At 37.6% G+C, this 18,824-nt stretch overlaps 1 protein-coding gene across 1 annotated transcript in view; it reads left to right on the top strand.

Moving 5' to 3' along the window:
- LOC111142019 (NKG2-A/NKG2-B type II integral membrane protein-like) overlaps positions 1 to 17,895 on the top strand; it is a 46,215-nt gene extending 28,320 nt beyond the window's left edge. The window contains exon 4 of the mRNA XM_022494941.1: positions 17,647 to 17,895. Coding sequence (XP_022350649.1) covers positions 17,647 to 17,895 — 249 coding nt within the window. The remainder of the gene's footprint in view (positions 1 to 17,646) is intronic.
- Positions 17,896 to 18,824: the final 929 nt, after the last annotated feature.

The raw sequence follows: 18,824 nt of genomic DNA, 5'->3' as shown, positions 1-18,824 counted from the left end.
TAACTAACATATTATTAAGAATTTATAAAAGCCTGCTTGAATCCTAAGTGTTTTACATGTATTAGAGCTTACATATATATTATAATCTATCAATGATAGATTAGTAAACTAGGTGGCTAGACTTGAAGTAACTTTCAAAAGATCACACATTGTAACTTTGAGAGCCAGAGGGGATTCTAGAGCTCACTGACTGCAGAGCTAATTATGTGAATTATTAAATTACGTTTATTTGAGTTATTACAATTGTTTGCACAATAAAGCTATCTTTACTCCTTTGACAGCCATAGATTGTTTCTGAGTTCATACCATTCTTCCATAAATGATCTCTACTTTTGTTTACCATTTTATACTTGCATATGTTGGCCATTATCAATTACCCTTTTCTGGTGTCAAATAAGAATTTTTAGAAATCTTTTCTGTTATTGTCTTCTTTTGGTTTTCAGCAGAATTGTTTAGGTTTTGGATAAGGTTAGTGTGTCATGTAGTATTTTTCACCATATACAGTATTTCTTTAAAACTGAATGATTTCCAGAATTCTACAATCATTCAAAATGTAAGGTCATTTAATAAGACCTCAACACATTTTATTAAGTATACATAAATCACCAAATAAAAGTAATTTACTGCAGGAAGTATATGCTAACACCACTGTTCCCCCAACTTCAGAACAATCTTTAACCTTTCAGGATTTTAAAAATTGTCATAAAAAATTAGTCTCATTATTTTCCTAATAACAGCATTTTAGTTTTAACCCTGTTATTCCTACAGTGTGTCTATGGAATCTGACATTAAGCTAATAAGAACATCATTCTTTATGTGTTTCTTCATTCTTCACTAATTTGTTGCTTTTTGTGGCTACAACCAATATTGGATCAAACATAAAATGCCACTTAAAGAATCACTTATTCTCTGATGAAACACTTATTTCAAGCTCTGAGGAGATCAGAACCAGAATTTTACATCATTCAGCTACAAAGGAGTGTTACCATTTACCTCACACTCCACCCAGTGAGACTCTACCAGTGCTCTTGTCATTACCTACACCGTTTGTCAAGTACATCAGTCCAGTTTCAATACAGCACAGGCCCTGAGATCTCTCAGCGGCTGAGATGAGTAACCAGAGAGAAAACCTCTCAGAACCAAATCTGGTTAAGAACTCAAGAAGACAACAGTCGAAAGGTAAGGCTCTAATTCAGTAACAGATTCTAAAAGCTCTAATTCAGTAACTGAGCAGGAAATCGTCTGTGCAGAAATAAATCTTCAAAATGCTTCTGAAGATCTTCAAGGGAATGACAGAACTACCACTGCAAAAATAAAGCACACAGTAAGGCACATAGTACAACTGCTCTAGGATGTGAACTTGGGGTGCAATGTGTGGGAAAGAGTAAAGAGTGATTTCATATATTTTTCATTTGTGAGGATCAGAACTTGAAGCTGGAATAAGGTATTGTTTTTGAAATCTGAGGACTAATTTACACTGGCACTGTTGTAATTCATAGTCCTTGACCAACAACTTATGGAGCATTATGCTTACTGACAGTTAAATGATATATTGTGAGGAAGACTCCAATGGTAGATATGGGTTTGTGGTCCATGTTTATACCTATTATTCCATGTGCATCTTTGGTTCTCTTGTATGTAAACTGTCTAAACTTTAGTCTTCATCTACCCATCCTTTCTCACTGTTTCATTTGTCTCCCCACAGATTTGCCGTCATCTCTAGAGAAGCTCCTTGCTGTGATTTTGGGAATCACCTGCCTTGTCTTGACCTATAGTGTAGCAAGAATGATAAGTTCTCTTCCCTGTGAGTAAACCTTTGAATGATTATGAGAAATCTTTTCATATTAATGATCATCAATGCCTCTAAGCATATCAAGTATCATGGAATGGAACTTTCCTTTTCATGTATGCATTTAGCCTAATGTGGAATGCGTATTCTTAATTTCTCAAAAGTATAAATAACAATGATTGCAGAAAATATACATGTATACATAATTGAAAAACACAAGTTAATTCTTGAGACTGGCTAAACGAAATACTCTTAAGAAATGCCAATGTTTGGTTGTTTAAGGTTTTGGATTGATTTACCCTCAAATCTTAATCATACTGTTAATTTTAGCAAATCATTTTATTCCAGAATATTCTAATCTTTAAAAGTACACTAAGCTTCAAACAGAATAACTAGAATTATTTCAAGGATTAATTTTTATTTTTAGGTAGTGGAACACCACAGCAGAACAATTCGTACCCAGTTATAAGAATCCAGGAATGTATGTAATGGTTTTCAGAGTTCTGATAGTAGTACAGTTTATATTTTGTCTCCAACTAGACTGTGAAAAATCATCATAGAGTTTGAGGGGAAACATATATTATAAAATGCAGAAAATAGATGTTAGTAAGTAATGATTATAAGAGCTTATTCCTTCTTATGCAACAATATGAGGAAATCCTCCTTTAAAATTACCATACCCATTGGGCACCTGGGTGGCTCAGTTGGTTAGGCACCTGACTTTGGCTCAGGTCATGATCCTGGAGTCCCGGAATCTAGTCCCACATCTGGCCCCCAGCTCCACAGGGGAGTCTGCTTCTCCCTCTGTCCTTCATCTCTCTCATCCTCTCTCTCACTCTCTCTCAAATAAAAAAAAATCTTTAAAATTACTATACCCTTTGTTACCAACTGCTTCAAATTTCCTTCTGCTTTGACATGATAAGAGGTAAATCATTATATAATTCCAAAAAAGTGGTTTTGTTCAGTGACTCAAATGACATGTAGATATGGACTTTTTTGTGTGTTTGCCTTTTATAGGCACATAAATTAGGGGAGGGAAGCCTGACTCTTTTGGGAGTGTGCATGTGTTTTATTTTTGCCTGCTTGTGAGGGTAAAATGTTGTGTTTTATACACATTTGTGTATACATATGAAAGTTGCAAACTTGTAAGTTTTAATATCCAAAGCCTTTTGGATAATATCTCATAATCTTTCTTTAGCTGACCCATGTGGTCATTGTCCAAAAGAGTGGATTACATATTCCAAAAATTGCTATTACATTAGCACTGTAAGAAAACCATGGAATGAGAGTCAGTTGTCCTGTACTTCTAAGAACTCTACCCTGCTCTACATAGAGGATGAAGAGGAAACAGTGAGGTTTCAAATGTTTCCAGCTTTTACTAAAAGCCTATCATTTAATATTACATTTGTAGATCTTATTCATATAGTCATACATATTTCTTGTTTATTTATTTTTTCGCATAGTTATTATTATTCCATAGTTTGACTCTATGATATTTTATTATTTTTATACCTTTAATGTACATTTAATAATTTCTAGTTCTTCCTTTTCATAGAAAGCCATACTTCTATAAATGCTCTTTTGCCTGAAATAACCTTACTACATTTTTTACCACACATCAAGAAAGCTATATGTTTGGGGCACCACGGTGGCTCAGTGGGTTAAGCCTCTGCCTTTGGCTCAGGTCATGATCTCAGGGTTCTGGGATTGAGCCCCACATCAGGCTCTCTGCTCAGCAGGGAGCTTGCTTCCCCCTCTCTCTCTGCCTGCCTTTCTGCCTACTTATGATCTCTCTGTCAGATAAATAAATAAAATCTTAAAAAAAGAAAACTATATGATTGTACATATTCATCATGAAACAGTCAAAACATAATTACAAGTCACATCATGAATGATAAGTTTAGAGCCTCTATTAGCCCTGCCAATTTTAATACTATGAAATGTCTTTGCTTATTTTCAGAGTTTATATTGATGGAATCATGCAGTATGCATTATTATGTGTATCTCCTTTTGTTCTCATGTGATATTTGTAATCTGTCTATACTATGCCATTTGTCTATAGTTTGTGAATTTTCACTGCTGCTGTCTCATATGAATAGGACATTTTAAAAGTTATTCTCAGAAACTTACATCCTTTTTAGTATGTGCATATTATGAATAATTATTTTATGAAAGGCTTTTTCTATGTGTTTTCCACATATTGTATTTATAATAACTTATTATACATAACTACATAGAATATAGTATATTTATGAAATGTAAATAATGCAATTGTCAAAATAAAAATGCATAAATGCAACATTACAATTTTATTTACATATGATTATTATATATTTTCTTCTAAGCATTAGTATGAAATTGCCCAGTCATAGATGTGTGTGTCTTTTAATAGATTACATTATCCCTACATTTATCTAATGTATTGTGTAAATACAGTGTACAAAATTCATTGGTCTGAGGAAAATTATAAAAAAAAGTTCTGGTGGTTATATAACAGTATTATTTTTCTGGGATGTGAGTTATAAGGATATTCTATTCAGTGAGAAGGACTCGCGTGTGTCCTTGCTCATTTCTCCTTGATGGTGTTTTCTTTTTTCTTCTTGGAAGTCCTTATCATGTTTTGATTATGAGCTCCTTTTTGAGTTTACAAGATGGAAATAGCTGTATATTGCATTTTTACTCCTCTATTGGAGTACTTTAATGATCAGAATTTTAATATTACCATGGTCCCATATATCATTTGGGTGTTAGTGATTATTTTGAACCTGTTTTAGAAGTTAGCCAAAGTGAATAAACATAATTTCCCATATTACTTTCATTTTTTTATTTATTAATTTTTCACTTTAATTAGAGTTTCTGATACAATTGGAATTTATTTTTGGTGATGTTGTATTTGTGATGCAGTGAGATAAATGTGAAGGTTATAGTTTTCCACATCATGAACCTAATTGATGGAGCATAATGTAAAGCAAAGTCGATCTTTTCTTCATAAGTAACTTTATACATAAATAGTCATATACATGTCCACATATGTTCTAATCTGCTTCATATAAACAATGTAGATAGTATATATCTTTATATAGAAAATTATAAACACATATCAGTCTACACATTCTGTCACAACACACTGCACTCTGAGTAAAATGTAGAGCCTTCTCTTCCTTGATGTCCCTTTACTGTGTCTCATTTCTACTTTGTTTTAAATGTTTCTCTACTTATGTTGAGAATTATATGAATGTTATCACTTTACTTCAACTGATGATTTTCATTCAAATATCAAACAATTTAGACACTAGATTTGAAGCAATGTCTCTTAGGCTTAATGATAGTTTTATATTTTCTTTTGTTTTCCATTTCTTCCTGATGATCCTCACAAGATTCTTTCTGTTACCATTTAATTTCTGTTTGGATAATTCCCTTTAGCAGTTCTTTCAGAGTAGGTGTGGCGGTGATTTAGTTTTCCTTTATCTCAGAATGTCTCTATTTCCCCTGCATTCCTGAGTGATGTGTCCCTTGGATAGTCAGTGGTTGATTGGTGTCTACATTTTTGTTTGTTTGTTTGTGTCTTTTTAGCATGCCTTTTTTCTATTATGTTGATTAGAGAGAAAAAAACATTTTGGGGCCTTTGGTCTGTGCATTTTGCTGTCTGTGGTTTGCTCACCAGTCTGGGATATGTGAGGCAAAGATAAATTCCAGGGCGCTCACTGCCATGTCATTCCTTGGGGTTAGAGTGTGCAGTTCTGTTTTGTATAAATATCCAGGTGAAAACACTTGGATAACAGCTAAAAGCTGCAGTTGGTGGAGGAAGTAGGGAACAGTAGCATATCCTCTCCTTCTTGCTGGAATAGGAATTCTGATATGTAGTGATTCTAATGTAAATGTTCCTAAGACTGACAGTGTTGAGCAACTTTCTCTGTATTTATTTGCCATCAATATATGCTTTTTGGTGAAGTATCTTGAAATATTTTTGTTATATTTTTAGTTTTTGTTATTGTATTTTGAGAATTCTTTCTGTATCCTGGCAGCAAGTATATTATTAGATGTATTATTTGTAAATATTTCCTCTCAGTCTATGACTTGTCTTTCCTTTACTTCAAAGCACAGACCTTATCTTAAGGAACCACACTTCATCACTTTGTTCTTCTATGGATCATGTTTTGTTTCTCTCTAAGAAATCTCTGCCCAACTTTAGGTCAGATATTTTTCTTAATACATCTTCTTGAAATTTTATCATTTGCACTTATAGATGATCATTTTTAAACATTTTTGTATATGGTATAAAGTACATATTATTAATTTCATTTGATACTAATTGTTACCACAACATTTATTGTAACACTATACTTTCTCTACAGAATAACTTACCATCATTGCTGAAATCTGCATTCCATATATGTGCGGAGATAAACTTTTCACTTTCTCTTCACTTTAATCATGTATATATTTTTATAAAAAATTAAAAAAAATTGTATATATTTTTATCAATCCATACTGTAAAATGTCCTTTTATAAATAGTAGGTTTATATTAGTTCTTTTTCAGAGTTCTCATATCTATTTAGATCTTTGCTTGGATGTTTCCTTTTTTATTTCTATTGGTCTAAATGATTTTTTTAATTAAGAATGAAAATTAGTTTTATCTTCTGCATCAGAGAAATCACATCCTTTGACCTCCTTTACTCAGCTAATGTGACAGATTAAGTTAATGGAATTTCATGTAAATACAACTTGGTATTGCTTCAATAAATCTACTTATCTTGTAGTTCATTATTTTTACATATTATCAGAATCAGTTTAGATTGCCACTGACATGTAATTTCCTTTTTTTAGTATTCCAAGAAAATGCACATAACACATTTTTTTTATCATATAATGTACTATTAGCCCCAGGTGTACAGGTCTGTTAATCGCCAGGTTTACACACTTCAGAGCACTCACCATAGCACATATCCTCCCCAATGTCCATAACTCAACCACCCTCTCCCTCCCCCCAGTAAACCTCAGTTTGTTTTGTGAGATTAAGAATCTCTTATGGTTTGTCTACCTCCCAATCCCATCTTGTTTCATTTATTCTGTTCCTACCCGCAACGTTGCACCTCCCCTTCCTCATATCAGGGAGATCATATGATAGTTGTCTTTCTCTGATTGACTTATTTCACTAAGCATGATACCCTCTAGTTCCATCCATGTTGTCGCAAATGGCAAGATTTCATTTCTTTTGATGGCTGCATAGTATTCCACTGTATAAATATACTGCATCTTTTTTTATCCATTCATTGGTTGATGGACATCTAGGTTCTTTCCATAGTTTGGCTGTTGTGGACATTGTTGCTATAAACATTCAGGTGCACGTGCCCCATTGGATCACTACATTTGTATTTTTAGGGTAAATACCTAGTCGTGCGATTGCTGGGTCATAGGGAAGCTCTATTTTCAACTTTTTGAGGAAACTTCGTGCTGTTTTCCAGAATGGAAAATTCAAGTTTTCCAGCTTGCATTCCCACCAACAGTGTAGGAGGGTTCCCCATTCTCTGCATCCTCGCCAGCATCTGTCATTTCCTGACTTGTTAATTTTAGCCATTCTGACTGGTGTGAGGTGATATCTCATTGTGGTTTGATTTGTATTTCCCTGATGCCGAGTGATGTGGAGCACTTTTTCAGGTGTCTGTTGGCCATCTGGATGTCTTCTTTGCAGAAATGTCTGTTCATGTCCTCTGCTCATTTCTTGATTGGATTATTTGTTCTTTGGGTGTTGAGTTTGCTAAGCTCTTTATAGATTTTGGATACTAGCCCTTTATCTGATATGTCGTTTGCAAATAACTTCTCCCATTTTGTCAGTTGTCTTTTGGTTTTGTTAACTGTTTCCTTTGCTGTGCAAAAGCTTTTGATCTTGATGAAGTCCCAATAGTTCAGTTTTGCCCTTGCTTCCCTTACCTTTGGCTATGTTCCTAGGAAGAAGTTGCTGTGGCTGAGGTTGAAGAGTTTGCTGCCTGTGTTCTCCTCAAGGATTTGGATGGATTCCGTTCTCACATTGAGATCCTTCATCCATTTTGAGTCTATTTTCGTGTATGGTGTAAGGAAATGGTCAGTTTCATTTTTTGTGCATGTGGCTGTCCAATTTTCCCAACACCATTTATTGAAGAGACTGTCTTTTTCCATTGGACATTCTTTCCTGCTTTGTCGAAAATTAGTTGACCAAAGAGTTGAGGGTCTATTTCTGGGCTCTCTATTCTGTTCCACTGATCTATGTGCCTGTTTTTGTGTCTGTACCATACTGTCTTGATGATGACAGCTTTGTAATAGAGGTTGAAGTCTGGAATTGTGATGCCACTAACTTTGACTTTTGTTTTCAATATTGCTTTGGCTATTCGAGGTCTTTTCTGGTTCCATATAAATTTTAGGATTATTTGTTTCATTTCCTTGAAAAAAATGGGTGGGATTTTGATAGGGATTGCATTAAATGTGTAGATTGCTTGAGGTAGCATAGACATTTTCACAATATTTGTTCTTCCAATGCATGAGATTGGAACATTTTTCCATTTCTTTGTGTCTTCCTCAATTTCTTTCATGAGTACTTTATAGTTTTCTGAGTACAGATTCTTTGCCTCTTTGGTTAGGTTTATTCCTAGGTATCTTAATGTTTTGGGTGGAATTGTAAATGGGATTGACTCCTTAATTTCTCTTTCTTCTGTCTTGTTGTTGGTGTAGAGAAATGCAACTGATTTCTGTGCATTGATTTTTATATCCTGACACTTTACTGAACTCCTGTACAAGTTCTAGCAGATTTGGAGTGGAGTCTTTTGGGTTTTCCACATATAGTATCATATCATCTGCAAAGAGGGAGAGTTTGACTTCTTCTTTGCCTATTTGGATGCCTTTAATTTCTTTTTGTTGTCTGATTGCTGAGGCTAGGACTTCTAGTACTATGTTGAATAGCAGTGGTGATAATGGACATCCCTGCCGTGTTCCTGACCTTAGCAGAAAAGCTCTCAGTTTTTCTCCATCGAGAATGATATTTATGGTGGGTTTTCATAAATGGCTTTGATTATATTGAGGTATGTACCCTCTATCCCTACACTTTGAAGAGTTTTGATCAGGAAGGGATGCTGTACTTTGTCAAATGCTTTTTCAGCATCTATTGAGAGTATCATATGGTTCTTGTTCTTTCTTTTATTAATGTATTATATCACACTGATTGATTTGTGGATGTTGAACCAACCTTGCAGCCCTGGAATAAATCCCACTTGGTCATGGTAAATAATCCTTTTAATGTACTGTTGGATCCTATTGGCTTGTATTTTGGTGAGAATTTTTGCATCTATGTTCATCAAGAATATTGGTCTATAATTCTCTTTTTTGATGGGATCCTTGTCTGGGTTTGGGGATCAAGGTGATGCTGGCCTCATAAAATGAGTTTGGAAGTTTTCCTTCCATTTCTATTTTTTGGAACAGTTTCATGAGATAGGAATTAATTCTTTAAATGTTTGGTAGAATTCCCCTGGAAGCCATCTAGCACTGGGATCTTGCTTGTTGGGAGATTTTTGATGACTGCTTCAATCTCCTTACTGGTTATGGGTCTGTTCAGTTTCTCTATTTCCTCTTGGCTCAGTTGTGGTAGTTTATATGTCTCTAGTTGTGGTAGTTTATATGTCTCTTGGAGATTGTCAAATTTGCTGACGTATTGTTGTTTATAATATGTTCTTATAATTGCTTGTATTTCTTTGGTGTTGGTTGTGATCGCTCCTCTTTCATTCATGATTATATTTATTTGGGTCCTTTCTATCTTCTTTTTGATAAGTCTGGCCAGGGGGTTATCAATCTTATTAATTCTTTCAAAGAACCAACTCCTTGTTTCATTGATCTGTTCTATTTTTTTTTTGTTGTTTCTATTTCATTGATTTCTGCTCTGATCTTTATGATTTCTCTTCTCTTGATGGGTTTAGGCTGTCTTTGTTGTTATTTCTCTAGCTCCTTTAGGTGTAGGGTTAGGTTGTGTATTTGAGACCTTTCTTGTTTCTTGGGAAAGGCTTGTATTGCTATATATTTTCCTCTCTGGACTGCCTTTGCCATGTCCCACAGATATTGTATCATTGTGTTTTCATTATCATTTGTTTCCATAAATTTTTTCAATTCTCCTTTAATTTCCTTGTTGACCCATTCATGCATTAGAAGGATGCTCTTTAATCTCCATGTATTTGAGTTCTTTCCAAATTTCCTCTTGTGATTGACTTCTAGCTTCATAGCATTGTGGTCTGAAAATATGCAGGGAATGATCCCAATCTTTTGATACTGGTTGAGACCTGATTTATGACCCAGGATGTGATCTATCCTGGAGAAGGTTCCTTGTGCACTAGATAAGAATATGTATTCTGTTGCTTTGGGATGGCATGTTCTTTATATATCTGGGATGTCCATCTGGTCCAATGTGTAATTTAAGGCCTGTATTTCCTTGTTGATCTTTTGCTTAGATGATCTGTCCATTTCAGTGAGGGGAGTGTTAAAGTCCCCTACTATTATTGTATTATTGTCAACGTGCTTCTTTGATTTTATTATTAATTGATTTATATAGTGGCTGCTCCCATGTTAGGGGCATATATATTTAAAATTGTTAGATCTTCTTGTTGGACAGACCCTTTGAGTATGATATAGTGTCCTTCCTCATCTCTTATTATAGTCTTTGGCTATATCAGATCTAATTGATCTAAGGATTGCCACCCCAGCTTTCTTTTGATGTCCATTAACATGGTAAATTTTTCTCCACTTCCTCACTTTAAATATGAGGTGTCTTTAGGTCTAAAAGGAGTTTCTTGTAGACAACATATTGATTTTTTTTTGTTTTTTACCCATTCTGATACCCTGTGTCTTCTGATTGGGGCATTTAACCCATTTACACTCAGGGTAACTATTGAGAGATATGAATTTAGTGCTGTTGTATTGTCTGTAAAGTGACTATTACCCTATATTTTCTCTGTTCCTCTCTGATCTACTACTTTATGCTCTCTCTTTGCTTAGAGGACCCCTTTCAATATTTCCTATAGAGCTGGTTTGGTGTTTACAAATTCTTTTTGATTTTATTTGTCCTGGAAGCTTTTTATCTCTCCTTCTATTTTTAATGATAGCCTAGCTGGATATAGTATTCTTGGCTGCATGTTTTTCTCGTTTAGTACTCTGAATATATCATTCCAGTTCTTTCTGGCCTGCCAGGTCTCTGTGGATAAGTATGCTGCCAATCTAATATTTTTACGATTGTATGTTACAGACTTCTTGTCCTGGGCTACTTTTATGCTTTTCTCTTTGACGCTAAGACTTGTAAATTTTACTATTAGATGATGGGGTGTGGACCTATTCTTATTGATTTTGAGGGGGATTCTCTGCACCTCCTGGATTTTGATGCTTGTTCCCTTTGCCATATTAGGGAAATTCTCTCCAATAATTCCTTCCAATATACCTTCTGCTCCCCTCTCTCTTTCTTCTTCTTCTGGAATCTCAATTATTTTAATGTTGTTTCATCTTATGATATCAGTTATCTCTCAGATTCTCCCCTCATGTTCCAGTAGTTGTTTGTCTCTCTTTTGCTCAGCTTCTTTATTCTCTGTCATTTGGTCTTCTATATCACTAATTCTCTCTTCTGTCTCATTTATCCTAGCAATAAGAGCCTCCTTTTTTTTTAAATTTCCTTTCAGCATAATAGAATTCATTGTTTTTTTCACCACACCCAGTGCTCCATGCAATGCATGCCTTCCTTAATACTCACCACCTAGCTACCCCAACCTCCCATCCCCCACCCCTTCAAAACCTTCAGATTGTTTTTCAGAGTGAAACCATATGACAATTGACTCTCTCTGCTCGACTTATTTCACTCAGCATAATCTCTTCCAGTCCCATCCATGTTGCTACAAATTTGGGTATTCATCCTTTCTGATGGAGGCATAATACTCCATAGTGTATATGGACCACATTTTCCTTATCCATTTGTCCATTGAAGGGCATCTTGGTTCTTTACACAGTTTGGTGACAGTGGCCATTGTTGCTATAAACATTGGGGTACAGGGGCACCTGGGTGGCTCAGTGGGTTAAGCCTCTGTCTTCGGCTCAGGTCATGATCCCAGGGGCCTGGGATCGAGTCCCACATCGGGCTCTCTGCTCAGCAGGGAGCCTGCTTCTCCTCATCTTTCTCTTTTTGTCTCTCTGGCTACTTGTGATTTCTCTCTCTGTCAAATAAATAAAAAAAAATCTTAAAAAAAAGAGAAAAAAACATTGGGGTACAGATAAAGAGCCTCCATTTTTTTATTTTTAAACAGACAGAGATCACAAGTAGGCAGAGAGGCAGGCAGAGAGAGAGAGGGGAAAGCAGGATCTCTGCTGAGCAGATAGCCTGATGTGGAGCTCGATCCCAGGACCCTAGGATCATGACCTGGGCCGAAGGCAGAGGCTTTAACCCACTGAGCCACCCAGGCGCCCAAGAGCCTCCATTTTTTGATTGCACCTCATTAATAGCTTTTTAAATTTCAATTTGGTTAGATATATTTCTTTTACTTCTCCATAAAAGGCTTTGATTTCTCCAGACAGGTTTTCTCTAATATCTTCCATGCCTTTTTTGAGCTTAGCTAGCTCCTTCAGAATCGCCATTCTGATCTCCAGATCTGATATATTATCAATGTCCTTATTGATTAGGTCCCCAGCCTTTGGTACTACCTCTTGTTCTTTTTTGTGTGGTGAGTTTTTCTGCCTTGTCATTTTATCCATATAAGAATATATGTAGGAGTGAATAAAATACTAAAAGGATTGCAAGAGATCCCAGGAAAATGTGCTTTAAACAAATCAGAAGAGACCCCAAATCGTCGGGGGAAGAAAGGGCTTAAAATTAAGTTCAGAAAAAATAAAATTTAAAAAGAAAAAAAGAAAGAAAAATATAAAAAAGATATATATTAGACTGGTAGATAGAACAGGATCACCCACTTAATTTTGGGAGTATTTTGGTGTCTTAGAAGAAACTACCTCCCAAAATTTTAAAGAATGAAAAAAATATATAAGGGTAAACACAATGAAGGGATGGAATATGACTATAAAGATGGAAAGTTTTTAAAACTTTCTAAAAAAGGAGTTGATAAGTTAAGTTGGCTGGGAGAATAAAGAAAAAGAAAGTGGAGAGAATTTGCTCAGGCTGGAGACTAGAACAAAGCCCTGTGTTAGATTTAAGGTGTATTTTGATCTATTAGAAGAAGTTGTATCCCAAATTTTATTAGAAGAAAAATCCCTATGTGCATACCAAAAATGAAGTTAGATACAATGAAGGATAAAATATGGCTATAATAATGAAGGTTCAAAAAAGATTTTTTTTTTTTTAACTAAAGGTATATTGTTAAGATAAACTAGTTAAAAAAACGTTAAAAGAGGAAAGGGTAAAAGTTAAAAACATTTTAGCATAAAAAAATAAAACTAAAAAAATTAATTAACTTCGCAAGACTAAAGAATAATGGGGTGAAAACCATGAATTTCATGCTTTGCTCTCCCTCCTCTGGAATTCCACTGTTGTCCTTGATAAGTGAACTTGGTCTTGGCTGGATTTCTTATTGACCTTCTGGGGGAGGGGTCTGTTGTAGTGATACTCTAGTGTGTCTGTCCAAGGCAGAATTGCACCGCCCTTACCAGGGGCCAGGCTAAGAATCTGCTTGAGTTTGCTTTCGGGAGCTTTTGTTCCCTGAACACTCTCTAGAGTTCCAGAGGACGGGAATGAAAATGGCAGCCTCCCAATCTCCACCCGGAAGAGCTGAGAGCTCAGGGCCCCACTCTTCAGTTCACCCTCTGAGAAAGGCGCTCAATCATTCCCGTCTCCCTGGCCTCTGGCTGTGCTCCAAGCTCAACCAGCCTGTGACAAAGCATCTCTGTCTCTGGCACACAGCCCTTCCTGAAGTCTCCAAATCCCGCAGATACCTATGCTCTTCCAGGGGGGTCTCCTGAGACCTTGTGGGGTCCCTTCTCAAAGAGCAGTGGTCTGTCTGTGCCATGAATCACAATTTAAGGTAACCCCATGTTGAGAGCTCACTCCTTGGCTCCTTCTCTGTAGCCAGCTTCCCTGCCCCAATACCTCTGAGCTCTGAGACACTCAGACACCCCTAATCCTTCTGTTACCCCACAGGACCTGAGACCAACTGTCCCTATGTGGGCTTCACCCCAGCTTAGCCTCTGGAGAGATTTCCCTCAGTGGAGCAGGTTTTAAAAGTTCTGATTTTGTGCTCCATTGCTCCACTGCTTGCCAGGTTCTGCCCCTCCCCACGGTCTATCTTCCCGTTGCTTTGTATTCACTTCTCCCCTTGGTCCTACCTTTCAGAAAGTGGTCAATTTTCTGTTTTTAGAATTGCTGTTCTTCTTCTCTTTGATCTCCTGTTGGATTTGTAGGTGTTCAGAATGGTTTGATAAGCTATCTAGCTGATCTCCTGCTACCTGATGTCATCTCAGCCTGCTACTTCTCTGCCATCTTGACTCCTTTGCTTTTACTTTCTACTGGCTCATCTTGATCTCCTCTCCATGTGTGCATAATTTTTTTCCACCAGCCAAGAGTATACAGAGAGCTCATGTCAACTCTTCTGTTGTTCCTTCACTAACAGCATTTCCCTATTATATTTATGGGAGCCACAGTGTTTAACAGAAAAACTGCAACCTCCAACATTTTTTTTTTTTTAATTTTTCTGGAGTGGAAAGAATTTTATTGATAGCTGAGAGAAAGTGCAGGAGAAACATTCCTACTGACCATGTAGCCTGTCCCCTTGGGCCAGACTAGGCCACAAGACTTCTCTCATCCTGACCTTGAGCTTTGGGTCATTTGGGGCCCAACTGATGTATACCCAGAGGCTGCGGAAGTCTGCAGCCAGAGTCTGGAGAGACAGGATGTGCAGTTATGGTTCCTGAGGCTAGGCCAGAGTCAGCAAGGAAAACACACTGATTGAGATCTAGAGTCTCTTGGGTCACAGCCCCAAGTCTGATGAAAAACAACTCCTCCCAGCCTCCTGATTCCTAGCTAGTCATCTTCTCCTGATGCACATATGGGTTTTCCCCTTTCATTACTAAGCAAAATCATCACTCTGAGTTGCAAATTCAATGGGCTATTTCAGTGCCTTTTCCACTGCTGATCAAGTCTCCCCTGTGGCATCAGCACCATTGCTTTCTGAAGCTTCTCCAAATTGTGGAACTACAAGCTTCTGGATCACTGAGCTATGGTGGACAAGCAGGGAGGCAAGGGAGCAGTACCGGGCAAGAAGACTATAGATATACTTCTTCTTACTTGAATCTCTAGGAGATTTTCAATAATAGATAATTCATAAAATATTAATAACCTTTGATCAATTATCAGAACTCTGAAATTGTTGCCTTTGTCACTTGTCCTCTTCATTTATTTCTACTAAGATATTTCTATAACATGTCCTGTGTGTAAAATTACTTTAAAATTTGAAAGTGTCTATAAAGTAAGAAAGAATCAACTATGTTTGTTATTGTAAAATTCAAATAAAAGCTCTTGTTTGACTTCTAAAAATAATTTGTTTTCTCATAGTATTTGTTGAGCTTCCTCATTCATTCTTCGTGGATTAGTAGAGATTCCCAGAACATCTTTTTTAATTCATCTGTGTGGCCAAAAGTCTCCACCTCCTTTCCTAAAGTGTAAGTTTCTTGACCACTTGTTTTATGCCTTAAGAGGATTAATCTTACAAAGAATAAATGCAATATGTGAACAATTATATAACACAATTGTGAAAATGTTTCCATAAAAAATGATATGGGATATATTCAGATTTAATTGTACAGCTATTAGTCTAAATCAACTATTTATTCTTCACAATATTGTGATTCATATTTTTAAGAGTAATGAGATATAATTCTCCTTATTTCAGGTCATCAATTTCTTCAGAGAGTGATAAGAAGTGTCCCTTTTTTCAACTCTGACTTAAACAAAACTTCTTTCAAATCCTGCTTGGATCAAAAAAAAAATATGTTTGTAAGCTCTGGGCATTTTAGTCACCTAATTTTGGTATAATGCTATCTTACCATCTATAAAGAACATATTTCTCATTTCTTCTAAAGTTATACAATTATCATCTCAGAATATTTTTCAGATATAATTTTTAGAGCAATTGTAGATTCACAAAAAATTGAGAGGAAGATACAGAGATTTCCTCTATTACCCCTTTATACACAAGTGCATGGGCACGCTTGTTATCAGCATCACTCACTAGAATGGTTTCTTACTGAAGGTCCCACCAAGATGATGGAAGAGTGGGGGACTCCATTTCAACCAGTCTCCTAAATTTAGCTGGAAATCTACCAAGCCACTCTGGACACCCATGAAATCAGCCTGTGATGAAAGATTATACATGTCTGGATCTCTATGGGGCTGAGAATCATGTGTGGAGAGGTACAAAAGATGGAGTTGGGATTGCACAGATAGATGTTGCAGGACAGAATGGGGGAGAGCCAAAAGAAACCAGCCATTGGAAATTAATTCCCCAGTTCAAAAGCACCCTGTGCTCGGGGACCAGCAATACCTTGGAGATGGGTGGCTGCAAGACAGAAAGGGACTGATAACAATGTTCAAAAAGAACAAAGGGGCTTAAGGGACATTGCAGGCACCAGGTGGCCTAAGTGTGGACACATGGACTGACCACAACCACTGCCCACTTATGCCTGAAAGGACCCAGTGGGGATTTGAATCAGTGGTCCCTGGGGCTTGGTAACTACTGATGCCACCATAATTGCCTCTACCACTGCAGCTGAGAGGACCCAACTTTGTCTGGAGACCACAGTCCCTGGAGCAGCAGCCACCAGGGCCATGTTCACCCAAACTGGTATCGCTCATGGTTCTTGTGCAGGGGGTTACAGAGACAAGTTGGGGGTCTTAGGCAACCACTCAGAGGGTCGCTGGGAATGGACACCACCTGTGGGAGGCTGCAGTATTCAATGGGGTTTGCAGAGGTGGAGTCTATGTTCTGGACGATTCAGAGAGGAGCAGAGGGTAGCTTCTCCCTAAGGCAGAGGTCTGGGTGTGGACAGCTTACTTTGCTCTGACCCTCTGAAATGGCTCAAAAAGTCACCAGAGAAGAAGAGCCTCCAAGAACAAAATCCTGAAAAATCAGTTTCCATAGAGCCCAGTCCCATGAGAGGGGCCAGGCAACTCTACCCAAGCAGGATTAACTGAAAAACAACACAGCAGACGCCTCCTCCAGAAGACAAGCTGAAAGAACAGAGGACAACAACCACAGGGTCCCCATGAAACTATAAAAACCCCAACACCAGGGGAAAATAATGTATTAAGTTCCTGATATTGCCTCACAGCCTGTATATTTCTGATATACAACCTTCCTCTCTCTTATTTTTAATTCTTTCTCATGATCCCTGTTCTTGGCTGTTGTTGTTATTGTTGTTTTAAGCTACTTACCATTCCAACTAGATGTTTAATTAATACAACATATTCCATAGTAACTTTTTAACTTGAGTGTTTCATACATATATTTTTTCTTATATATATATATATATATATGCTTCAACGAAGTCCTTTTTTCCCTATTCAATAGTACCTTTATATACACACCAGTTTTAATTTCTCTGTATGTCTGGGAAATTGAGTCCTCTAACAAAGATAACAAAATACACCCAGGAAGAACAGAAATGGGCATTCCTTTCCCACACTGAGGGATTATAACCATCTTCCCATCAGCCTCCCTTGTTATTTATTTATTTATTTCTCTTTTTATTTGTTTGCTTGTTTTTGTTTTTGTACTTTATAAATATTACTCTTGGGGCTCATTTTAGCTGGAATTTTTTTTCTTTTTCTTTTTCTTTAACTATTCCTTTTTCTTTCTTTTTGGAGATAATATCTGTTTGCTCCAAAACTTCCCAGGTGCTCCTTGACTGGATAGTGGTTGATATTTTTGGCTTGTACAACCCCTCAACCACAACTCAACAGAATGATGATGAGGAGGAACTCCCAACAAAGAAAAGATTCAGAGACAATGGCTTCTCCCACAGATCTAATGGATATGGATCGAAACAAGAGGTCAGAAATAGACTTCAGGGTAGCAGTTATGAAGATAATATTCAGCCTAGAGAAAACTGTTAATGACAACATAGATTCATTAACAGCAGCAGTGAGGAGAAGACAAGATGGCAGGGAAGTAGGAGGAGGCGCCCTTTCAATCTGTACCCTAAAGTGAGCTGATTACCTACCAAAGACTCCGATCACCCATGAAATCAGCCTGAGATCAGAATTATACACATCTGGATCTCTACAGGGGCAGAAGATGCCAGTGGGCAGGTAAAGCGGAGTGGGAATGTAGGACTGATATCGAAAGATAAACAAAAGGGGGAGGGAGTCACCAGAGGTGACCGATTGGAAAGTAATACCCCTAATACGAGAGTGTCCTGCATCTGGGGACCAGCATTAACTTGGAGACTGGTTGAAAGCACTCAAAAAGAGTAAAGGATCTCTGGGGAGATATTGTGGGAATCAGGGCAGCTAGGGACAGGAGCTTAAGTCCACGGTCCCAGGACAGCCTCCCCTGGCGCTGAGCCAGAGATTGTGCAGTGGAGAAACCAGGTCTACGTCCCTGAGCTGCCAGCACACCTGAGAACGCGTGGGGTCTGGCTCCTGTGAGGGGCTGGGAGCCTCGCCGGAGGCGGAACGCGGAGCCGTGGTATCAGAGCCTGAGACGCGCACGCGACCCACACCCTCCCCCGAGAGAGGTGCGCACAAGCCTGGTGCTCTTAGACCCAAAAAGACCAGGCACTCCTAGCCCAGGCCAGCGGAAAAATCTCAGTGTGCAATCGCTGCTTGGAACCTCTCTGGCGGTCTGGAGCTGCCCAGACAGCCGCCGCTGTGGTGGTTTTGGGTACAAGCAGAAGATCCTGCATCCCCAGGGACTTTGACTCAGAACCTGCTCTGCCAGTGGCCAAGGGGGAATTTATATGGGCTCTGCAGCACCCACAGGGGACCAGATTGAGGCTTCTCTCTGAGAGGGAGGTCAGGGTGCAGTTTGCGCTTTCCTCTAA

The sequence above is a fragment of the Enhydra lutris genome, unplaced genomic scaffold, assembly GCF_002288905.1.
Source record: "Enhydra lutris kenyoni isolate GAN:26980312 unplaced genomic scaffold, ASM228890v2 scaffoldscaffold7, whole genome shotgun sequence".
Lineage (NCBI taxonomy): Eukaryota > Metazoa > Chordata > Mammalia > Carnivora > Mustelidae > Enhydra > Enhydra lutris.
This window is presented reverse-complemented; position numbering and strand designations above follow the sequence as displayed.